The sequence below is a fragment of the Schistocerca piceifrons genome, chromosome X, assembly GCF_021461385.2.
Source record: "Schistocerca piceifrons isolate TAMUIC-IGC-003096 chromosome X, iqSchPice1.1, whole genome shotgun sequence".
NCBI lineage: Eukaryota > Metazoa > Arthropoda > Insecta > Orthoptera > Acrididae > Schistocerca > Schistocerca piceifrons.
Window position 1 is genome coordinate 607,995,036 of NC_060149.1, and position 26,177 is coordinate 608,021,212.

General features: G+C 42.3%; 1 protein-coding gene across 2 annotated transcripts in view; it reads left to right on the plus strand.

Moving 5' to 3' along the window:
* Window positions 1-26,177, plus strand: part of LOC124723166 — a 246,139-nt gene that overhangs the window by 185,723 nt on the left and 34,239 nt on the right. For both annotated transcript variants that reach the window (XM_047248365.1, XM_047248366.1), the window contains one exon: window positions 11,629-11,955. In XM_047248365.1, the coding sequence (XP_047104321.1) occupies window positions 11,629-11,955 (327 nt within the window). The remainder of the gene's footprint in view (window positions 1-11,628; window positions 11,956-26,177) is intronic.

Sequence of the window (26,177 nt, forward strand, 5' to 3'; positions counted from 1 at the left end):
CCATCTATCGGCTGGCCTGGACCCTGATTTCTACCAACAGGAGGTCTCCTGCTTAATGTCAAATGACAACATATGTTGGACAGTTTTTCCCTTGTGTACATGTGCGTTGCTGGTGCAATGTGCTGGGACCCTACCATGCAACAGGTCCATCACTAAGTAATCCATGGCTGGCCCCATTATCTCAGATGATGACTGAGCTCCACCTTGGAAACAGATGGTTCATAGTTGCGCAGCATGCACCTGTTACAAGTGTTGCCTCCTCCATGGTCGCCAGCTTTGGACCTTGCTTCATCTGCTGACACTGGTGCTGTCAGAACCTTTCTCATGTCCCTCCCGGTGGTACACTCCTTGCCCAGCAGTGTGGGCACACCCTTATGGGAGTGCCGAGGCTTGGACACCAGCAACAGTAGTGTCTACATATGGGTGGAACAAATGCAGAAGGGCCTCGAGCGGCATCACCACAGCCAGCTTTGGCCTCGGACACAGCCATTTCCTCTGCAGTCTCCTCTTCCACCGCCATCTAGATCAGTGATTCCCCTTGTATGCCCATCTCCAGCACTGTTCTGGTTGACACTGCTGACTGCACTTCTCCCCGCCCCCCCTCCCCCCCAGCCTACAGTTGATGAGGCTGCAGCTTCACTTGTACCTATGTTCCACCTTCCAGGGCACCATCTCTAATGTATGCACCAGTTTCAGGGGGGGATCTAGTATCACTAGTATCAGGCTATGTGGAAGTTGAATGCCTGCCGGAGCAAATGGACCTTGATGGACGATAGAGGGCAGTGGGCAGTGTTGCCACAGTGCTGCACTTGCCTAGTGAATGTGGACACCATATCATCACATGAATACACTGGCCAATAGTGCCCATTGCAGCTGGCATAAATACTGCAACATTTTGATTGCTCTGTGTGTTATGTACTTTGTCTTTTTTGTGTGTTATGTACTACTGACTACTCGTCGATGACTGGCATATTTTGCTTATTTTGACTCCATTATGTCATATGGTATCATATTTTGGGGTAACTCCACAAACAGAGAAAACATTTTTAGAGTACAGAAGCTTATAATAAGAGTAATGAGTAATGTAAGTCCAAGAACATCATGTCGAAACCTATTCAAAGAATTGGGCATATTAACTACAACTTCTCAGTATATTTATTCCTTAATGAAGTTTGTTGTAAATAATACATCTCTTTTTCCAACTAACTGCTTAGTACACAGTATCAATACTAGGAATAAGAACAATGTACATAAAGATTTAAAATCACTTACTCTTGCCCAGAAAGGAATCCAGTATTTAGCAATGCATATTTTCAATAAGTTGCCAGCAACCATTAAGAGTTTAGTTTCAGACAAGGCACAATTTAAACATAATCTAAAAGAATTTTTGGTGGCCAACTCCTTCTATTCCATCCATGAGTTTCTCAACAAGTGCAGTGGACCATTTTAATGAAAATTTATTATACTTTAATCTTTGACGATACTTGGTTGTAACAGCCAAGTAACTACCTACTATGTGAATGATAGAAAGCAGATGTAAGTCTTAAGTCTGTAAATAGTAGAAGTTTAATTTTAAATCTTGTACATAATCTGACTGTTCTTAACTGACGATCACTGAAATGAATAATTTACTTTAATTTTTGACAATACTTGGTTGTAATAGCCAAGAAACTAGCAAATGTCTGAATGATGGATTTAATGAAAGCAGATGTAAGTATTAAACCTGTAAATATTAGAAGTTTCAATTTAATTCATGTATATAATTTTACTGTTTATTGACTGTGGATCATTAAAATTAATGAAACTCAAGTTTTTCTAATTACATTTTTGTAATGTGTTTATCTGACATGTTCCACACCCAGGAGGGTTCCCTCTTTTATGGGTCTATGAATGAATAATTAATCTAATCTAATCTGATCTATTGGTTTTCTTCTTTGGTTTTGATTTGGATTGTGGCTCACACTTGTTGACAGCACTGTGTTGAAAGTTTGTTACACTTTGTTGTTGCATAGGTTGATATTGACTTGCTCGTCAGTCCACCATTCATCCAGCCCTATTGCTCAACTCCGGCATGGGTTGAGTGTTGTCTGGAGGTGGCCTTCGCGCCTTGAGTCATCGAGTTTCTCTCCTGTTTTCCTGATGTGTGCACCAGTATCTGGCTACTCGTGGACATAGCACAGAAGTGTCAACCGGCAACACTAGAGAGCCTCAAAGTTATAGGCACCATTGCCATAAATGTATGTTTATACAGAGTGATTCCACAATGGTGTTACACATTTTCAAGGATGGTAGAAACAGATGAATGTATCAATTTGAGGTGAGGGTCCCTGGTTTAGAAACAAATGAGTCGAAAGTTACAAGCAAAAATCATTCTGATACCACTGACAGTGGAATACATGTACCGATACTTTGTTGCTAAGAATGTAGGGTATCCAACTTTCAGAGGTGGTAATATGGACAAAGACAAGAAAAAAATGTGTAGTAAACATGGGATTTAAAATGCATAGCTGAGGCGCTATGAGCACTTCTTCATCTTCACTAGTGTGAAACATATCTCCTCTGTTGAACAAGTGCTCATAGCTCTTGAGGTATACATTTTAGAAAGTGTTCAAATGTGTGTAAAATGTTATGGGACATAACTGCTAAGGTCATCAGTCCCTAAGCTTACACACTACTTAACCTAAATTATCCTACAGACAAACACACACACACACATCCATGCCCGAGGGAGGACTCGAACCTCTGCCGGGACCAGCCGCACAGTCCATGACTGCAGTGCCCTAGACCGCTTGGCTAATCCCGCATGGCTACATTTTAAAACCCATGTTTACTAGACTTCTCAGCAACAACAGTACTGGTACATGTGTTCAATTGTCAGAGGTATCATAATGGTTTTCGGTAATAAGTTTTGAGTCTGTTTCCAGTACAAGGACCCATATCTTAAATTGCTACATTTATGCTTCTTTGTGATCCTTGGTAGTTTTTATCCTCATCATGGACTCATCCTGTACATACATACATTCACAGGTGCTGGCACCTATTTTGACTCTGTAACACTGTCAGATGATGTTTTCTGACATGGGTTAATATGTAAAAATTGATCTACTAAGTGCCCTCTACAACCTTTACAAGTGTGTAATACGTATTGTAAAACATCCTGCATGTGACATATCTTGTAACCTACTGAATAAAGTAATAGACAGTATTGGGTACTTCCTAAATTATTGTATAAACAAGTATCTAGGGGAGGGATATTTTCTTGGTGAGCTTAAACTGCCTTAGGAAGTTCCTTCATATAAAAGACAAGATAAAGACTCTCCTCCAAGTTTCAGGCCAGTGTCTGTAGTCCCAACTTTTCTAAAGCACTGGTCTGTGTATTTTACCAAAAGGTATCTGTTTACTTCGAAAATCTAGGAACACTTAGTGGAGCACAACATGGCTTTAGGGAAAAACTGCCAAATGCTGATGCCATAAACTCTATAGTGAAAGACTCAAGTGTATGAGGACAAAAGATTTGTTCAAGACACCTTTTTTGATTTAAGCAAGGCCTGCATGGAACACACACTACTTCTTGAAGGAAAAAAAGAGACTTCCATGGCATTAGACATAATAGCCTTAAATGATTAAAATCATATCTGCAGAACCACTAGCAAATTGTCTGTGTTGGCAAGGAAATGTCCTGTACAGAACAAGTTATGGTGGGCATTCCACAGTCATCAGTGCTGGGCCCTTCCCTGTTTTTAATAATGATTAATGACCTGCCCTCATGTATTAGTTCCAGTTTGGCACTACATGCCAATGACACAAATTTTCTTCACAATAGTAATGATCGCAATAGCCCCAAAACTTGTGCTGAAATGACAACTACTCCAGCATCCTATTCGTCTAGAGCCAGTAGATTCTTGCTGAATGATAGCAAAAATCAATGGCTGGTTTTTGCACTAAGAAAGTTATCTAGAGTAACTTATTCGTTAAGATGACTTAATTGTATATCTGAAATACATGTGGGAACATCTTATTTTTAATTTTTTCAAAGCACAGTATCATAAGGTATTATTTTATGAGGAAATTCTAGTTGTGTGCTGATGCATTAATACAGCAGAAAAAAGCTGATTACTGGTTCTTCATAGTCATAAAAGGCAAACTGCAAGTTTTTGGTTTGTGAACAAAAAATCATGACTGTAATAAATTAGCAGTTATGAACTCATGAGGCACAAATTATCAAATAAGCATTCACAAACCGTAAAAGAGCTATCTGAACAAAAGTTCAAAACGTACACTGCATGACTGGTTAGCTGCCCAACCATTCTATAAGATAAAGGAAGTTGTTGATAGTAATATAATATTATTTTTGTTGTAACTGCAACCGTTCCGGTCGCGGGGTGGTCGAGAACAAAGTGAGGCAGGACCAAACAAAGAACGGCCTGCTAACAAACAAATGAACCAAAAGGACGGACATGAACAATGATGGACAACCGAGCAAGATCTTATGACGACAACACACAAGAAGCATCAGAGTGACAGGAACAACCAAACGAATCCACAATGTCTACTGAGTAACGGAAACAAAGTACTGTAAATACGCTGTCTGCTGCCAAGAGGTCGATAGATTCCACGAAGTTCAGACTGCCTAGCTGAGCAGGAGGCAGGAGCTTATATACGGGATAAGGTATGCCACTATTGACTGCTGGGACCACGTGCTCCACCATGGTGCCCTCATGTTATACACGAGCCAGGAACATGCAAAGCTGCAGCTTACGGCGTGACAGCTGTAGAGACATCAAGTGGTGCTCAAGGTCCCTGCTGTCTGGCATGGATTCAAAACCTGTGGCGCTCAGTACCAGATCCCTGCCCCCTGAAACTTGCATGTAAGGGCAGAAATGGCCCAGACAGTGCCAAGGTGGGCGACAGATGGAAGAAGATTTGGGCTCGTCAACTGCCATTGGTGGGGAGGAAGGCACGTCCGAGGTGTCCATGACAGCCGACCCAGAGCCCAGGGCAGTGGAGGGAGCTGTCGACCACCTGGGATGGGGTGGGCCGGTGGCAGGCCCACAGGGAGACAGCAACCAGGGGCAATGGTGGTGACTTGAGGACCACGGCCGTACCTGAAGGAGATAGCAGAGGAGGAGGAGGTGGCGGCAGTGGTATGAGTCTCTTGGGGGCACGCAGGTGGAGCTGGTTATGATGGTGGTGCTCCAACCCTTTTGAAGTCTGCACCAAAGTCACACGCCGCTCAAGGGCTGCGACAACTGTGGCAGGCGTCCACCCCGGCTGGCACCTGTACAAAGCGGGACCACACTGCCACGCCAGGGGCATAATGCTGAGAGGGCTGGGAGTGGGGGTGGGAGGGGGACAGCATCAGCAAATGGAGCAGGGTCCATGGCTGTCACCCACGGAGGAGCTCCACTGGATTATGTCCATTGATTGCCATGGTGTGATAGGTGCTCAAAAACAGGGTGAAGGCCGACGTGGTCGGAGATGTTTCGACCGCCTTTGTTAACTGTAGCTTAAATGTGCGGACCAGCCTCTCCGCCATGCCATTGGAGGAAGGGTGGAAAGGTGGGCTACAGATATGTTTGGTACTGTTGGCACAACAGAATTCGTGGAAGGAGAATGCCGTGAATTGGGGGCCATTATCGGAGACCAATGCGTGAGGCAGGTCCTCTATGACAAGAACCTGGGCCAGAGCCATGAGTGCGGCCTCTGTGGTGGTGGACACAATGCGGACAAGATATGGGTATTTGGAGTAGGCATCAATGATAATCAACCACATGGACCCCCAAAACGGGCCCGCAAAATCGAGATGGATGCGATCCCAGGCCCGGCGAGGCACAAGCCAGATTGCGAACCACTGAGGGGGGCTGGCCTGGTGACGCGCACACACAGCGCACCCGCGTCCAGACGGTCAATATTGCCATCAGTGCCAGGCCAATACACATGCCGGCGAGCCAAAAATTTCATGTGGGACATACCCCAGTGCCCGCGGTGTAACAAACTGAGCACATGATGCCACAAATCCGGAGGGATGACCACCCGATGTGAAGCCGACTCCGAGGCTAACAGAAGGACATCATCAACCATTGAGAGCCTGTGGGACAGGTGGAGCCAGGGGTTGAAATCGGTCCTCATCCAATGAGTAAGATAGTAGGGCCACCTGTGGACCACATAGAGAGAACGTACTGCAAGATAGGGTCTCGGTGGGTAGCTGTGGCAGTGTGAGCAGCCTTAAGAGGCAGACCATCCAGCACATCCCTGCAGGCGGAATCAATGTGAAAGCAGAGGACCTCCTGTTGGTCAAACGCAGGATCAGGGCCTGCTGGAAAACGAGACAAAGCATCTGTGTTAGCATGTCGGGTGGTGGGCTTATACCAGATGGTGTAAGCATAATTTCGCAAAAATAATGCCCAATGCTGGAGACTTTAACCATCCACTCTGGAAGGTGAGAGTGGGGTCCGAAAAGTGGGGTTTATGGTTTATCAGGAGGGTAAACTTTGCCTCAAAGAGATAGGTGTGCAATTTTTGGACGGCAAACACGGTTGCTAGGGCCTCCTTTTCAATGTGGGAGTAGTCTCGTTGTGCGGGGATCAACGTCTTAGATGCATAAGCGATGGGCAGTTCTGAGCCATCAGCATTCTGATGTGCAAGGATGGCCCCAATGCCATATGCTGATGCATCAGCCGCCACAACCAAGGGTCAGTCCGGAGAAAAGGGAGTGAGGCAAGGGGCGGACTTCAGCATTGCCTTTAAATTGAGAAAAACCTGATAACAGGCAGGAGTCCAATCAAAAGGTACCTCTTTGCGATGCAAGTGATTGAGGGTTGAGCAATGGAGGCAGCCTGGGGTAAGAACTTTAAGTAATAAGTAACGTTGTCCAAAAACACCTGGAGGTCAGATAAGTCCTTGGGACGAGGAAGGGCCTCAGTGGCCGCGACATTACGACCTGAAGGGCGAATGCCATCTTTGCTAAGCCAGTGGCCTAAGTATTCCACTTCCAGTTGAAAAAGCAACACTTGTCCAGCCGACAGCATAAACCTCCAGATTTCAGAGCGTGAAATAAGGTGCTGAAGTTTTGAAAGTGTTCCTGGCTGGAACGCCTGGTAACCAAGGTGTCATCCGGATAATTCATGCAGGTGGGGATAGGCTGTGTAAGCTGCTCCCGGAACCACTGGAAAATGGCCAGTGCCGAAGAGATACCAAAGGGAAGGCATTTGTACTTGTACAATCTGAAAGGCATGTTGATAACCATGATGTTCTGGGATTCCGCATCCAAGGGTAACTGGTGGTATGCCTCAGCCAGGTCGATCTTTGAAAAATACTCTCCCCTGGCAAGCTTGGCAGGGAGGTCTTCCTGTTGGGGAATGGGGTAAGTGTCAATGAGGGACTGAGCATTGACAGTAGCGCCGAAGTCCCCACTCAGCCGAAGGGGCCCATTGGGTTTCTGTATCACCACCAATGGTGTCGCCCAGGCACTGTAAGTCACAGGCTCCAGAATGCCAGTGGCCTGGAGCTGATCAAGTTCCTGCTTGACTGCCGGCCATAAGGCAACCGGAAGGGACAGGCCCACAAAAACAAGGCTGCGCATCCAGCTGAAGGGTGATGTGTGCCTGAAAATTGGAAGCACAACCGAGATCCATTGCAAACAACGATGCAAAAGCGAAGCACAGATTGTCCAAGTCCTGAATGGGAGCAGCTGTGGAAACAACCTTAACTTCATTGGAAATTTAAAACCAAACAGTTGAAACGCATCCAGGCCAAAAATATTCGAAGCCAACAGATGGTGAACAACAAAGAGGCTAAGGAGGCGGGGAACATGCTTGTATGTCACCTCGATGACGAACTGCGCACAAATGGGAATGGAACTATCTCCATAGGCAACCAAACGGCAAGAGGGAGGTGACAACTCAGGAGAGCCCAGCCGGTTATATGTCGCCATACTGATCAGGGAGACGACGGCCCCGTGTCAACCTGAAAATAGACGTTCTCAGTGAAAAGGCGGAGTGTGAGGAAAAGCTTCCGCACTGACGGATCATCCTGTGGAACGACTGATTGCAGAGCATGGACAGTATCTTGAGGCCCAGGAGGTGTAGGACTGGAGTGAGTCGAGAGACTACGACAAACTGATCAGATGCGGCCCTCCTTCTTACAAAATGTGCACGTTTTCCAGCGGTGTGGACAATCATCTCGAGAATGTGCGGTAAAGCAGTGTGGGCAAGATGGAAGTGGGCCACATGACCGGCGACGAGGGTCGACCAGAGGCGCGCATGATATAGAGGCTTCGTACAACGAGGAGTCCTGACGGTGCTGGCCTCCGCCGAGATGCCTCGATCGCCGCCACCTGCGGCCACGCCATAAGACACTTGTTAGCCATTGGATCAATTTCAAAGGTTTGGGCAATGCGGAGAATCTCTTCCAAGGAGGGGATATCAAGTTTCAACATCACAGTGTGGACCTCAGGATCAGGAGCCGGCTGAACCACCACATCTCGGATCAGGGAGTCTGCATACGAAGCCTTACACTGCTGATTGGTGCACGTAAAATTGCATCGACAGCTGAGACCCTGCAAGTCCGTGACCCAGGAACGATACGATTGACCAGGCTGTTTATGGTACTGGTGGAACTCCAGCCGAGAGGCGACCACATGGTAGTGTTGAGAATAATAGTTTGTCAGCAAAAGGCATATCTCCTGGAAAGAGAGAGCCACAGGATTGGACAATGGTGTCAACTTGTGGAGAAGAAAAAATGTGTCTGGGGAGGCCCAAGACAAAAACAACATCTACAAGGAGTCATCTGCAACTTGAAAAGCCGTGAAGTGTTGTTTCAGCCGATGTAAGTATGTTTCCTAGTCCCCTTTAACGTCATTAAAAGGTGGGATTGACGATGGACATGGGAAAGCATCGGACACCCAAGGACTTGTAAGCAGTTGTGGTAACGCGTCCCGGGCATTGACTTTGTCTTTTAGCAACCGCAGCGACTGTTGTAAGATGTCAAACTGGAGCTGCTGCTGTTGCTCCAGAAGACAGACCAACTTTGCCTCCATGCTAACAACTACCACCGTTTAACTCATCGCCAAAAATGTTGTAACATGGTTGGTAGAGAAAGAAGCGAGGCAGGACCAAATGGAGAACAGCCCGCAAACAAACAAATGAATGGAAAGGACAGACACGAACAACGACGGATGACCGAGTGAGAGTTGCCGAGAGGTCGATAGACTCCATCAAGTTCAGACTGCCTAGCTGAGTGAGAGACAGGCACTTATATCTGGAATAAGGTATGCCACTATTGGCTCCTGGAACCACGTGCTACAGCGTGGTACCCTCATGTTACACGCCAGCCAGGAACGTGAGCAGCTGTGGCTTATGGTGCGACAGCTGTAGAGACCTCTAATCGCACTCGAGCTCCATGCCATCTGGCGTGGATTCAAAACCCGCTGCTTTTGGTACCAGAATTTTAATAACAAACCTTATTTTTTGAATTATTGGTTGCACTGTACTATATATATGATAGTGTCTATTAATTTAATGGCTTACTATAAAATTGCTATAAAATTATTATTATTATTATTATTACTAATAGTATTACTATTTAGATGATCAACTTATGTGTAAGGCACATACCTTGTTTCTGATGCCTCCTTACATATTTCTGAAATGTAGCTCAAAATGTCTTTTCAGAATGAAGTGTGTTTTAGCATCAAGCCACCTGATATGTGTCCTTGAGAGCCAACATTTTGCGCAAATGCAGAAATAATTACAAGTAGCAAGTTCTAATTGTGTGATGCTAAAAAAAACCTCAATAAGTAAAACATTGGTTCTGCTATTTCCGGGTGTAGTAATTTCTGTCCTTACTACCTATAGCTTTAAGATATGTTCCATAGCTCTAAGGCATGTTCCACTGCTCCTCAAAGCCTTTCACAGTTTGTAGCCATTGACTTCGATGCTGAGGATGCTGGGATGAATTAATGTTATTCAAAATAAAGGAGTGATCAGTTACATTCTTTCATAAGAATAGGTTATATCTAAACAGTCCAGTAATTTGTTACTTCTGGGCTGCATCCATTTAATGATATATTAACATATGTCTTAATTTTCTAGATAGAAGGTAATTTCCTTTGCATTAAAAATATATAGTATTTTGTAAATGATTGGCTAATTCAAAGAAACATTGTTTTCACCTAGGAAACGATTACCATGCCTCAGGAATTGGTGGATGAAATGGCAAATCTGCTGGAAGTGGTTGAAGATTACAAAGGGATTCATGGGTCTAGTAAAGAACCAAGCCATTCATAAATTCTTTGTATTGCGACATCATATATTATAAAGACAGCATTTGTTTGTATATTTAAGCTGTACATGTCATACATGTGTCCTGCTTGCAATATGCTGCTTAGTTCTTGTGGGTGGTGGCTTCAGCCATGCTTTGCAAGTCTAGTGGAAATGATGGATGCATTGAATATAATGATACTGCCATTCTGCTTTGACCAATGAGACCACTGTCTATACTGCCTACCTACTATGGGAGTTGTGATGATAAACTGATCTGTAATGTATCCTGAGGTCAATGTTAATTTAGAAAATGATAGTGTGGTTGTGAATTGCCAAAGCCAGTAAATGTATCATGAGAAAAACTATTTTTTTTAAAAAAAAATAAGGTTGTGGTGACAGACTTCTACGTAGTGTAGCCAAAGGTCTACATTAGTTTGAAGGTGGCAATTTGTGAGAAAGCCGACAAATGTGGCTTGATATTGTGTTTCATTTCAATTGAGCATACCTCAGTTGCATTTACATCTCTGACAGACACCCTTGTTGCCCCACCATGGTACAATATTCTCAAGTTTCTAATATGATTGAAGGTGTTAATAACAAGAATATGATCACTTAAAACCCATTATTCCCATTAAAGCCATGTTAGTTCATTGGATTTGATTTAGTCATGTTTTCATACTGTTAGTGACATCATTCATTGTTTATTTCTCTAGATACCATCATATTGATGGTATCTTTGGCCTGCCAGAATGGTCTGTTAGTTTGTGCACTAATCCCTGGGTAGTGACTCCTTTCTGGTGCTGTAAACAGTACATCATGTGACAGAAGAGCTGCAAGAACATGGAAATGACCCCTTTACAGGCAGGCCACAAATAAAGAAAGCAGAGAGTGAATCCAGTAATGTATTAAATATTATTAAAATGCTGTGAGAAGCAGGTGACATTCACCATGTGTTACAGCTGCATAGTATGCAGCATCTAAATTAAAGGCAACGATTTGTTAAAATGAAAAAGTTGCACCTTGGTTCAAAGCCCATGTTAAACAGTAGGTCCTTTTGTAACCAGACTGCATAAATAAATTCAAAAGCAGGGGAAGGCAAGGCCTACCATCTCCATTTGGAATATGCCTAATATAGAATTGTGGTATTCAAAATTATCTTCAGGTTGTGAAGAGTTTTACTTTCACTTGTACTAAAGTAGTAATCATGTTGAAAATTTATTTTTCTATAAAGTAAAAGCAATTGGAAATTGTTTGTTATACTAACTGTTGACCTAATATTTGTCTGTTTTTGAAACATGTACTACATTATCTTAATTTTAAAGTACAAAATTTCTGTCTGATCTCTCATTTAATTTTTAACTTTCAGGATGGACTGGCATATGGATTACATTCAAATACTAACAACCAGCATGGAATATTTAGCTCTGTTGGAATACCTGCACCACCTCTCTCAAAAGAGGAGCTTTCAGCACTCTATCAAGCAGCCATTAAGAAAGGTGCTACGCTTGACCTGTCTGGCTTGACAGATATTGTAGCCAAGAATCCTCAAGTTTCATCAGGCCTTCAGGACCTCAGTAAATTGTTACAAAACTATGGTCCTGCAAGTACAAGTGGGGTCATACCAGGATATTATTATTATTTTTATCCAATCAAAGGTCTTGTGAAACAAGAAGATTCAAACAAACAAAATGAGGTAATATTTATATTTCATTGTCATTATGCTCCAAGATTATTTTGTAAGAAATAGTTGTAACATATAAATCAGCTTCCTAAAAATTTCAACTTATTACAGCACTATGCTCTGAGAGGATGGTTGGTCATGTGACAAAAGGTGGTTTAAATGATGATGGACATGGACACAATACTGGTCCAGAAATAAATAAATAAATAAGAATAATATCTAGTGGGCAGTTTACACCAGTGTCCAGAAAAGAGAATTTAGAGCTGAAAAGAAATTGTTAGATGGATGTGTTGCAGATGTGGACTATGGGTGCAGTTGCTACAGCTGAAATAAAAAGGATATAAATGAATAGAGGGAAACACCAATGAGAATTTATGTGTAGCTGTTACCTGATTCCTTTCCTTTAATATGTCACAAAAGAGTATTTTCATGTCTATACTCTTGCCTAGTTTTGGATGTTCCATATGGGGCAAAAGTTCACTAAATGCCATCCACACACCAATCTCAGACCCTTCAGTGGTAATAGCTATTGAATTTTGTGGTGGGTAGTGAAGATGGCAAAATAGTGCTGACTCTCAGTAGCCAATGCTGTAACATTAACATGATGTGCTTCTGAGCATGAGGAAAAATAAATATAATTTCATAATAGAAAGTAGTAGCACTAATAACATTTTTATATATCATTCTTGGATTTCCTGCCAGTGTAGTACAACAGACTGTACAAAAATGATGCATTTTGGAGAGATCTTTAATGCAATGTATCATTCAAATTGCATATTTTTGTAATATGCAAGTATAAATATGAGATCCATCAAATATGGAATATTAGCATTAAAAGCTCTCAGAGCACAAGACATGGGTTCCAGTCAGCCAGTTGGTACATATTTCGAAATATCATGCTGGTAATTATATGTGTTTTATTCTAAAGGTGTAAGGCATGAAAAATGTGTTTTATTCAGTTGTGATTCGATGGATCTAAAGTTATACTTATCAGCACAGTATTACATGCAACTGACAAGGGAACCTCCGCATCGCAACCCCCTCAGATTTGGTTGTAAGTTGGCACAGTGGATATGAACACAGATCAATCGAGAAAACAGGAAGAAGTTGTGTGGAACTATGAAAAAAATAAGCAAAATATACATACTGAGTAGTCCATGGCAAGATAGGCAACTTCAGCGACAGTATGAGCTCAGGAGCGCCGTGGTCCCGTGGTTAGCGTGAGCAGCTGTGGAACCAGACGTCCTTGGTTCAAGTCTTCCCTTGAGAGAAAAGTTTAATTTTTTTATTTTCAGACAATTATTATCTGACAAACTCTTATATTTTCATCACTTTTTGGGAGTAATTATCACATACACAAGAAAACCTAAATCAGGCAAGGTAGAAGAATCTTTTTACCCATTCACCAAGTGTGCAAGCTAGGTGGGTCGACAACATATTCCTGTCACATGATGCACATGCCATCACCAGTGTCGTATAGAATATATCAGATGTGTTTTCCTGTGAAGGAATCGGTTGACCTATGACCTTGCGATCAAATGTTTTCGGTTCCCACTGGAGAGGCACGTCCTTTCGTCTACTAATCGCATGGTTTTGCGGTGCGGTCGCAAAACACAGACACTAAACTTATTACAGTGAACAGAGACATCAATGAACGAACGGACAGATCATAACTTCGCGAAAATAAAAAAATTAATATTTTCACTCGATGGAAGACTTGAACCAAGGACCCCTCGTTCCACAGCTGCTCACTCTAACCACAGGACCACAGCACTCCTGTGCATATGTGGTCCTCAATGTTGCCTATCTTGCCCATGGACTACTCAGTGTATATTTTGCATATTTTTTCATAGTTCCACACAACTTCTTCCTGTTTTCTCGATTGATCTGTGTTCAGTTTTTCAAGGCCTATCCACTGTGCCAACTTATAACTAAATCTGAGGGGGGTGCAATGGGGAAGTTCCCTTGTGAGGATGAGAGGATAACAAAACATAAAAAAGAGCTAAATATGTATGGCAAGCAACAGAGCAGATATCATTGCTGCTCATTTCACATGCAGCATTTTAAGCAGTACTCTTAGCTTCATGCCGAACTACATCTGTGTAAATCATGATATGTTTGAAAATAAGTAGCAAAATATTTGTGACACACAAGAATATAAATGTCACTGTTGCTCATTTAACTTACAGCAATTTAAGATCTGCTGTTTCATTCTTGTCTAAACACACTCTTAGAAATATAAATATCACTTCTGCATGCTAACCTACAGATCAGTCCCTCACCACAACCAGGATTTTCCTTCCACATTCATTGGCTTCACCAACTCACAACCAGACTTTTACCTTCCAACCTAACGTAGCTCTCTGGCTAAGCTAAATATTAGTCTGTCAACAGAACCAGATTTTTTGATTCCACATTTGTTGGCTTCTTCAACTCACAACCAAACTGTTGTCTTCCAACCTAACTTACAAGGAATCCCTTGAGTGTGAGGTTGTTATTTCATTCTTTAATAAGGCTCATTTGAAAGCATTCTGTTAACAATTATGACAGGATCAATATTAGCTCCTAATGACTCACTATGTGCATCAGGAGGGTGACAGAGAATGAATGTCTGGGAGGTGCAGAGATCAACCTTCTATGGGATGTATGTATTACACTTCAAAAAATGGATATTGTTGACATTCAAAAAATGTTCCAAACAAATCATTAACTTCCACCATGAACACCAAATGAATAATTGAGTGCCACAGTGATCACAAAGGTTCACACCATCAAGATCAGAGGTGAAGTCTTTGGGAGTTACAAACCATGCAGAACTTTCAGCTTGGTATCCATTTTTAAAGAATGTGTATAGAATAATATTGGCATAACGAGATGATAAGAACTGACTGAATGTGATGGCATGCATCTGAATGTGAAACAGTCTCTCATGGAGCTTACTGTGAAATTGGCTATCCTTTAAGGTATAGCTGCAGATGATCAGATAGTATGTTTTATAGGCATACAAAAAACAAACATCCAGAGCCTGAATTTGTCCAGTAGTTCCATGTGGTATGAATTGCACTGTCACACACTTTTCAGGAGGGATGTTTGCTGTAAAGGAGTATGATTTTCATACGCAGACCAGGAATGAAACAAAAGGAAATTATTATGATCAGCTACTGGCCAAAATCAGTGCTCATACCATAGATTTAGTTCACTTACTCCCATTTTCCCATTCTTGCTTGCTGTGATGTAAATATTCCCCACTGCCCTTACAAGATCATGCACATGAGAAAGAATCATAGGGGCCAGAGCAGCTCCAACTTCTTGCAGCACAATAAATAACTTTCCAGCCAATTTCCATCCAGGATTAACAGTCAGCATAATTGTATACAAATGCATTAAGGCATTGATACTAGTTAATCTTGACACAACTCTCTTGGTACTTCTAATATCCAGGGTTCCTTTCATATGCATTTCCTCTTCAAATTCTGATTGGTCAAATTTGAAAACAAATTCCAAACTGAACGATGGGATAAGTTTGTTTACCTCATCTACAAAGCTTTGGGCTGATTCAGCAGTTCACTGTGCATCATCAAGTTGATGCTTTGTTTGAAATTTCATTATCTCATGTCTTCCAGTTCTGTATCACTGATTGAATTTATGTAGCCATCCACTGCTTCCCTTGAAATCACTGTAATCTATGTCATGCACAATTTCATGTGCATGACCTAGTAGATCACTATCACGGACATCGGGTAAATAGTATTAAGCATCCTTGAAACACATAAACATTAGTTTTTGTCCTCCCTTGAATATCCATAGCTTTTCTTATGCACTGCATGGTCATATTGCTGCAGACTTATTTAAAATCTGCTCATAATTGCTGTTTTACTATGTTGCAGATGATCTTCCATGTATGTAATTATCTTTAGTACCTGCTCATTGGACAACAGTTTTCCTTCACTGTGTTTCACTGGAGACAGGATTTATGGCTCCCTGTCCAACAATGATGATGAACTACATGACTTGGAATGTGTTTCAGTATCATTTTTATTTGCAAAGCATGTACCATCATCATTGTACTCCTCATGTACATTGTCCACACAGTCGAGCATATATGACACCACTTGCAGAAATTCTAATATTTCATTTGAAACTTATTTCTCACTCTATGAAATCCCTTGGGTTCCTTTCAGATGAAATATCAACTTCAGCAAGTGTTGTTGTAGATGTAATGCAATGTTTGCTTTGTTTATCATTTCCATTGCTCTGCTTTGTATCAACACCACTAACATTGTAACACTGTTGTGAGTTATTCATTGATGAAGCAGTGCAACTACACTCCTTAGCTTCATCCTATGCTCAGCATAGGGTACCTCCAGTCCCATCCCTGTTGCCATTAACAGCCAATATTGTGGTTTCATGGTAGACAATATGTGATATGTTGAATGTTGTAAATGTCATTGGCATTTCGTGACCTTGCACTCAAGGGATTTCTTGTTAGACCTCAGACTAAGCTTGATATCAGTCTGTCACCACAACCAGGTTTTTGTTTTGACAACTGAAGCTGCTCTATTGGGTCCCATCCTAACCATGCCCTCAGAAATCATGACATATTCAAAAGAAAACATCCAAATATTTGTGACAACGAAAAATAAATATCTCATTGCTTCACTCACATCAAGTTTCTCAGCCTAAGCACACTGCCTGAAATAGAGATATGCATATTGTGATGTATTCAGAGGAAAAAACAACTGAGAATAGCAATGTTATTGTTTCACTGACAGCAATGTGGGCTTGCATACCCACATCCCTGACAAAAATAAGCAATCAAAGTTTTGTGACAATCAAAATTATACGTGAAGGCATAGCTTTGCTTGTTCCTATACTGTCTGTATCTAATTCATGTGTTCACACAATGATAAAGACACATGATTTTCTGATTAGACCATGTGTCTTTTGTTCACAGTGATTGACTGACTTAGAGCATGGCTCCTGTGGTCACTGTGATTGGCTGACAGAAGCAAACTGACCAGCCACCATCTTGATTTCAGTGCTTAAGAAGCTAATGTGCCATATTTCGTTGTTGTTGTTGTATTTATACTTGAGAATATGAAAATATGCAGTTCGATTGATACACAGCATTATAGATCTCTCATAATATTATGTGGTAAAGTGGCAGGAAGTGTGATAATGGTATATAAAAACTTTACTCTAGCACTCAGAGTACAAAGAAACAATCAGTTGCAGAGCTACCTTCTTACTGGACGAAAACTGACCTTTGGGTTAACTCATGACCTTCCAGAATGAGATTTTCAATGTGCAGCAGAGTGTGCATTGACAGGGAACTTACTAGCAGATTAAAAGTGTGTGCCAGACTGAGACTTGAACTCGGGGACTTTTGCCTTTCGTGCACAAGTGCTCTACCAATTCTAGGTTCGCAGGACAGCTTCTGTGAAGTTTGGAAGGTAGGAGACGAGGTACTGGCAGAATTGAAGCTGTGACGAAGGGGCGTGAGTCGTGCTTGGGTAACTCAGTTGATAGAGCAATCTCCCATGAAAGGCAAAGGTCCTTGACCACATGACATCATACACCCTCCTGTCTCCTCCAATCAGAATCCAGTATTTCACCAGCAATTAAAATGAAACAGCCAATCAGTATGTGGCACCAGAGCCGCCATCCTGAAAAGTATCTGAATGACCTGAATTGGGTTAACAAAACAATTGGTATTATGTAGCCCCAGAGCTGCCAACTTGGCCATGACCCCCCCCCCCCCCCCCCACACACACACATACAGAGAGAGAGAGAGAGAGAGAGAGAGAGAGGGGGGGGGGCAATGATAGTTGATGGATCCAAACAAACAAACAGGCATTCAGAATTCAAATTGAGTGTGTGTGTGTGTGCGTGTGTGTGTGTGTGTGTGTGTATGTGTATGTGTGAAACATAATCTGACAGTGGGAGCAACAACTGGAAGAATGCTATTGCAGTGTAACTTCCAGGTTAAGATACACTTGACATCTATGACAATACAAAAGACAAGTGGCTAAAATAATACGCTAAACAGGCAAGGCAGTACTAGTTGGCAGTTGCTCTTAGAGCTGAATGAGACTATGTTACTGGTGGTACAAAAATGAAGTTTTTTTGCTTAACCAAACACCATTTTAGGGGCAGGGGGAAGGATAACACATCATGTTTTACACTACAAAAATATAAATGTGGCTAATATAGTCTTTTTTTATTACTTTTGAACTTGGGTCTACCTGTGGTTATGTTTCACTGGTGTATGAAAACAATCTTTTTGGGAAGATTTCGACATTTAGTGTTCAGACCATATCTCCATAATCAACTACTAAACAATACTAATATCTGTAGCATATTTATCCACCAATCTCACATTTTCTGACTCTTTAGCCCAACAAAGAATGCTAAAAATGATGCCTTTTGGTGAGATACACACATCAAAAACAAGTTTTGCATCACCCTGGTTCCCAGAAATCCTGGAGATAGATGTTGACTGTGGATATTGTATCACAGACACAGTCCCTTTGACTGTTCAGAGATGTCACTAAACCTGCCCGAAGACATAAACAACCATGCATGAGCAGCGCCTATTAGATGGAGGGGGTCCAATAGCCGATCAGTTCCACTTATTCCACCAGTCAGGAGGTACACGGCTTGTGTTGTCTGTGGTTCAAACATGCCTAGGCGGTCAATACTGGAGTTTGATCATGTCTGCATTGTTACTTTGTGCTAGGAAGGACTCTCAACGATGGAAGTGTCCAGGTGAATCGGAGTGAACCAAAGTGATGTGGTTCGGACATGGAGGAGATACAGAGAGACAGGAACTGTTGATGACATGTCTCACTCAGGGTGCCCAAGGGCCACTACTGCAGTGGACAATCGCTACCTATGGATTATGGCTCGAAGGGACCCTGACAGTAACGCCACCATGTTGAATAATGCTTTTTATGCAGCCACAGGACGTCGTGTTATGACTAAAACTGTGCACAATAGGCTACATGATGTGCAACTTCACTCCCAACGGCCACGGTGAGGTCCATTTTTGCAACCACAACACCATGCAGCATGGTACAGATGGGCCCAACAACATGCCAAATGACCCGCTCAGGATTGGCATCACATTCTCTTCATCAATGAGTGTTGCATATGCCTTCAACCAGACAATCGTTGGAGACATGTTTGGAGCGACCTATTCAGGCTAAATGCCTTAGACACACTGTCCACTGAGTGCAGCAAGGTGGAGGCTCACTGCTGTTTTTGGGCAGCATTATATGGGGCCGATGAACGCCGATGGTGGTCATGGAATGCGCTGTGACGGCTGTACGATACTTAAATGCCATCCTCCGACCATTAGTGCAACCATATCGGCAGCAAATTGACGAGGCATTCATCTTCATGGATGACAATTTGTTCCCCCATCGAGCACATCTTGTAAATGACTTCCTTAAGGATAATGACTTTGCTCAACTAGAGTGGCCAGCACATTCTCCAGACATGGACCCTACCGAACATGCCTGGGATAGATTGAAAAGTGCTGTTTATGGGCGACGTGACCCACCAACTACTCTGAGGGATCTATGCTGAATTGTCATTGAGGAGTGGGGTGATCTGGACCAACAGTGCTTTGATGAACATATGGATAGTGTGCCATGACGAATACAGGCATGCATCAATGCAGGCGGACGTCCTACTGGGTATTAGGGGTACCGGTATGCACAGCAATCTGGACCACCAACTCTGAAGGTCTCGCTGTATGGTGGTCCAACATGTAATGCATGGTTTTCATGAGGAATAAAATGTGTGGAAATTATGTTTATGTTGGTCTCTGTTCCAATTTTCTGTACAAGTTCCGGAACTCTTGGAAGTGAGGTGATGCAAAACTTTTTTTGGTGTTTGTATTTAATGTATTGTACTGCTTAAATGGCATATTTTTTTTAATGCACAAGTATAGCATTAGAATGCACTAACAGGATTGTTAACTTTGTAAACACTGCTTGGTTTGCTTTTGTGAAAGACTACGATGGACTATGTTCCACATAGGGGGCCATTCAATCTCTGATCATAAACAAAATTTCGATTTTGAATCAGAATAAAATAACACTTAAATCAAAAATTTGAAGATCTCTTCTATACCAGAAAAAACACACATGGTTCACTTATTGGTACTACTGATCTAACTTAATGGTTAAGGTGCACGACACTGACTATCTGACTTATGCTGTCACACAGTGGGAACTACATGAAACTTCAGTAAAATAGCTTACTGAATAACAGTTTTGAAATGGCGATGTATAGGATAATTTATTACAGTTTTATTGTGGGCCAGTTATTATCAAGTAACAACCTGCCCTATATCATACACTTTCAATGTTTGCAAAACTTTGTTAAAAAATCATTGGGGCTAGTTGTCACAGTGTGAAAGCCTGCCCCATATCACATGGCTGGTGATGCATGGAGTAATTTGTTGCAGTTTTGTTGGGGGCTCATTGTTACAGTTTAACAACCTGTCCCATGTCACATGTAAGGTGATGTATGGGGAAACTTGTTACAGTTTCATTGGTACTAGTTGCTGTGGTATAAAGACCTGCACCATGTCAGTGAATGTGTATTAAACTCAGTTATCCAAACTACTGTTCAGTATGTTGTTTCACCAAAATATCATGAAGTCTCCTCCATGCATCAGTATAAGTTAGCATGATGGACACAAGATGAGAAACATTTTGTGCTGCAAAATAAAGTTTATACCCTGTCTCACTTTGAAAAGTAGACAAAAGTGGGTTGTTCAAAGCATAGCAACACTTATTTCTTACACATACATATGTGTATTAAATTCATGTGTGGCTATCATGTAGTTTCCACTCCGTGACAGCGTAAGGCAGTCACTCGTGTTAATGAGCTGAGGTCTGCACATGCACATTGATGCACTCTCCAAATGTCATATTTTGCCGTGTCAACATAGATGTATGTGTGCCTCCTCAGACAAGTAGAGGCTTGCACAAACTCCAGGCATGTCATATTTTTCTGAGTCAACATAAATGCATGTGTGCTTTCTCAAGTTGTGACTGGTCTTCTCAGTAATGCCAATAAGTGAGCCATATGTGTTCCCTACTATTAAGGAGCAAATAACAAAGACAATTTTTCTTTAAAGGGTGGTACGAAGATCAAACTGTTGTCATCAGCAAGTTCACTTCAACATGTAAGGTAGACCAGTAGTACCAATAAGTAACCCATGTGTGTTTTGTATTATTATGAACTAAATCTTTATGTATTTTGATAAGTAATACAGACAGTGTTTTAAATCCTATTTTGTTTTGGTGCAATGATTGGATTTTCTTTGTGATTAGAGATAAAATTTTCCTCTGTGTGGGGCTTTGTCCATCATTGTGTTGGCCATAAGCAAACTGAGCAGTGTTTAAGAAGTTAATATATTGTATTTTGTGTATTTTCAAGTTATATTTGCATATTATGAAAATGTGTAGCTTAAGTGATACACTGAATTAAAGATTTTGCCAAACACACCATTATCAGTATGCTTTTTGTTAGAATGTATTGGTATTTATGATGGTAAAGATCAATAACACTTGCACAAATTAGCATTGCATCACATACCCATTTGACAAAGGGGCAACGACACAGAGATACTCTGTTATGTCTCAGAAGACTATTACAAAGTTGAAATAGTGTGCTACATTAACAACATAATAACACTATCTTATATGGGGACAATTTCAACTTATGAATAAGATACCTGCGTTGCTCTGTAGCAAATGGTATAGCTAGTACATCAGCAGGCGTTTCCTTTGATGTCAAGTACTTAAAAACAATCTCACTTTTTTTATAAATTATGTAGTAAAATCTCCTTTGGCACAAACATGTTTCAATATAGAATGTAGCACAGGTTTTTGTGATAGTCTAATGGAACTCAGCTGTCTTGAAAAACAATTAAAGGATTTTGATGCTTAATTTTTAACAATTGTCCTCAAATACACTGCCTCTTTGGCTGCAGAGTCTAAAGCTGCATATTCATCTTCAGTAATTTAGGTGATAACATCTTTCTGTTTCTTATTTCTGAGGAAATTATAATTTTTGCCAACAGAAAAAGCTTTCCAATGTTATGACAACCCCATAGTAAAATTATCAATAAAATTTGAGGTAACAAAAGCATTTATATGCTATCTTTAAAATTCCCTTTGTTACACACAATGCCACAGTTCGTAGTCTCCTTGATATAATCAAGTTCTCTTTTTGCTGTCCCCTAATAAATAGTAGTTAAATTACAATTATATTAGAGTATCTTGCTGCACAAGATATGTCAGGTCTTGAACTGGTACTGACATACAGCAAACATCCCGTAAGTTCCTGATATGGCACTCTAAGCTTATCACTTTCCATATGCCAAAGCCTAAATCCAGCCTCCATTGGTGTTCCTGTAGGAGTGAAATTAAACATATTAAAGAGTTTCAGCACATATGCACTGATCAAGTTCTAAATTACCTTTCTACCAGTTTCTAGTTATACACATGCCTATACAGGACATGCATCTTCTAGATCTTTAACTTCAAAATGCTCAGATAGTCCCTGATACAACTCCTCTTTCATCACATTGTTATTGCAAAAGACATCAAAATCATCTACACACGAAGCAACAATTGCACAATTTTTACCTGACATTTTAATGAACGCACAATATTTATGAGTATTTACAACATAACCTAGATCTACAAGTGCATGTTTTGACTTACCACTCCCTAGCTGACTGTTTTAAAATGTGAATCTCCTTGGACAGGTTAGTTGCTTCATGCGAATGGTTTCCTTCAAGTTCCCATGTAGAAAAGCAATTATAATATCAAAATGTTTAATGTTAACATCAAGATTTACAGCCAAACTGACGAGAGCTCTAAGAGCTCGCAACTCACAACTGGTGGAAATGGTTTCACCACAATCTCGAACTAACTTTTGTGTAAATCCATTTGCAGCAAGCCTAGCATGATGGAGTGGTGTACTATCTGCATTCCTTTTCAACTTAAATGTGCATGCTACCTACACTATTTTTACTCTTTGGTGGGTACAATAGTTCACAAACACTGGAAACACTTTATTTGCTCTTTCATAGCCTTTATTAAGTAGTCTGTCACTCTTCAACATGTCATTCTCCAGTTTCACAGGACCTTCTTCCAGACTGGAAAACCTCTTACCAAATAATTCAGCCTAGTGGCTGATTTTAGAGTAAGATGAAAGAATGCACACTAGAGACATTCGTAAGCAATTTTCAACAATTTTCAAAGTTTTTGTTGTTGTTGTTGTTAGACATGAGGTTGTGTTTTGTGCAGAATACTGTAATATTTCATATTCTACATATTTAAGTATTGTATAATATATTACAGCAGTTAGAAATAATTTGTTAATTTTTCAGGTATAGAATTTTGTGATTAGTAACCTGCTATATATTTTTGGAATTCTTTATGTAACATGTGGACAGTTGAGGAATAATTTGTCAGTGATGCACCATCTTGTACCTTGAAACAGACAACGGTCTTTTATGAGTGAACATGTGATACTTGCAGATGAACTGAGTTTCATTTGTGCATTTACCTCTCTTGAAAATGGAAACTTCTGTTGGTTTCCAATAGCTTCTATTTCAAAATGTGCTTAACTTTTAACTGATTTCTTATGATACTTCTGCTTAATTTGGTCTTATTTGCTGAGTATTGGCGTTTAGTAGCGTAATAATTTTACACTATTGAGAATTTATGTAACTGATTTACTCATTAGATAATTGAAATTGCAGACAGGTGAATAATAATCTGTTCGGAAGATATCATTTGCAGTCTAAGTAAGTGTGGTTGTAAGTATACTACTGTGTGTGTGTGTGTGTGTGTGTGTGTGTGTGTGTGTGTGTGTGTGTGTGTGTGTGTGCCGGCCACTGTGGCCAAGCAGTTCTAGGTGCTTAAGTCGGGAACCACACTGCTGCTACGGTCGCAGGTTTGAATCCTGCCTTGGGCATGGATGTGCGATGTCCTTAGGTTAGTTAGGTTTAAGTAGTTCTAAGTCCAGGGGACTGATGACCTCAGATGTTAAGTCCCATACTGCTTAGAGCCATTTGTGTGTGTGTGTGTGTGTGTGTGTGTGTTATGTCTGCGCAAGCAGAAGAAACTAACGATCAAGTCTGAAAACAATTTAATGGACTGTTCAATTAACCAAAACAAATTCTCCAAGTATAACACCAACACAAAACAGTGATCCATCTTCGAATCACAACTAAATACAAGAATAATATAGAAAATAACTGAAATAATTTCCTACTAGTCTCTGCCAGAGACTTCTCCAATATACCAAGCCTAATCCAGAGATCAGCGAGAAGATCCAAGCCGGGCTGCAGGGGCGGCAGCTATCCATGTCTGCTGGCGGTCGATGAACTGCCGATGTGTGGCCGAGTGCTGGCCTTTATAGCTCTTTGGCGGATGAGTACCTCGGAACTATTTTCCATCACGTGGTTTGACATGTGAAAATAGTTCTGGGATCTGCAGCAACCTCTTCCTTATGTTTATGTGGGCCAGTAGTGGCCCCTGCTGGCCACTGGTGTCTTTGCTGTGGTGTTGTTGTTGTGGTTGTTGTTGTTGCCCTTCATCAATATTGCCTGTCAGTTGTGTAGTGCTTCAGTGTGCCTGCCAGGTGGGCAACTGCAGCTGCAGGCTGTCAGTTTGGTTGCTGATACTCTAGGCGCCGTGATGTCTGGTGGAGAAGGCCACAGCAGACCTCTCTCCCCATCCCCACTGGCCGGAGTGGGCAGCCAGCCCATGTCGACATCCAGCCCCGGGTCGGCGGGAGAGAAGAACCCTGGCCTGGGCGAGGCATCCATGTCCATGGGTGTAGTGACCACCTCAGGAGCGACCGCCCATGGTGATCCAGGAGACGGTGGAGATGACGGTGGGTGTGGAGCCAGAGCCAGAGGCGGTAGATGTGGTGGTGGCTGCGAGGGGAGGAGAAACAACCACCCTGCACTCTGGCTGCAACTGCGGAGGCGGCTGAACGGGCTGCATCCCACACCAAGGGCGGAGCTGATTGATGTGCTTCCTGCAGACAGACCCATCGTCGAGGATGACAGCCGCCATCGCCCGACCGAGGAGAGCCGATATCCAGATGGGCACCCACCGGGAATGGTTGCGGGTGAAGACCAGCGCCCAGACTGGATCCTGTGGACAAAAATGTGGCCGCAGCGAGTGCGGGGGTGCCGGGCAAGGTGAAGGGGGATACAAGAGAGACAAGGCGGTGTGATGAGGGCGGCCATGAAGCTTTTAGGCTGGGGAAGACCCCTCTTGGTCGGTGGAGCGGTAGAAAGACAGAAAGATATTAAGGGCATCGTCCAGGGAGTGGAGAGGGTGCAGCTTGGACATCTGGACCTTGAAGGTGAGAACTAACCGTTCAGCCAATCCGTTGGACGCTGTGTGGAAAGGAGCGGTGTGAATCAAGCGGATGCCCAAGGTGGTGCAAAAAGCCTTGAATGCGGCCGAGGTAAACTGAGGGCCGTTGTCAGTCATCAGCGTCTCCGGTAGACCCTCAATTGCAAAAATGTGGGAAAGCGCTTGGATGGTCCGGGCGGACATTGTGGAGGTCATGCGGGAGACATAAGGGAACCCGCTACCAGTGTCAACCAGGATAAGCCAGGAAAATCCAAGGAAAGTACCCACAAAATCGAGGTGTAACCGGGACCATGGAGAACGAGCATCCTGCCATGGGACAAGGCGGCGTGCTGGCGCCACTTGCTGCTGCTGGCACGATGGACAGGAAGCCACCATGCGCATGATGTCGGCGTCCATCCCCCGCCAGTAGATATGTTGGCATGCCAGCTGCTTGGTCAAAACGACACACCAGGATTGACCAGTGAAGTAGTCTAAGGCACGTTGGTGGAGAGAGGAAGGCAGGACCACCCTCCAACAATCAGCATCTCCTGAGATGGGGAGGACACCATCGCTGGCAGTGATGTCCTGGCAGCAGTGCCAATATGTGTGGACCTCTGGAGACTGCAGGTGACTGCTGTCCGTCGGCCACCCCTGTTGGACATAGTGCAGCAAAGTCTGGAGGGTCACACACACACAGTGTAATTACGCTCACACTTCGAGATTAAGACTGAAAGTACTGTCATCTGTAGTCTTTACTGCTATCCGTATGGATAATAAACTAAACTGTGTTTGATCATCGAGGATCTAAAGCAGAATGTTACACATCTG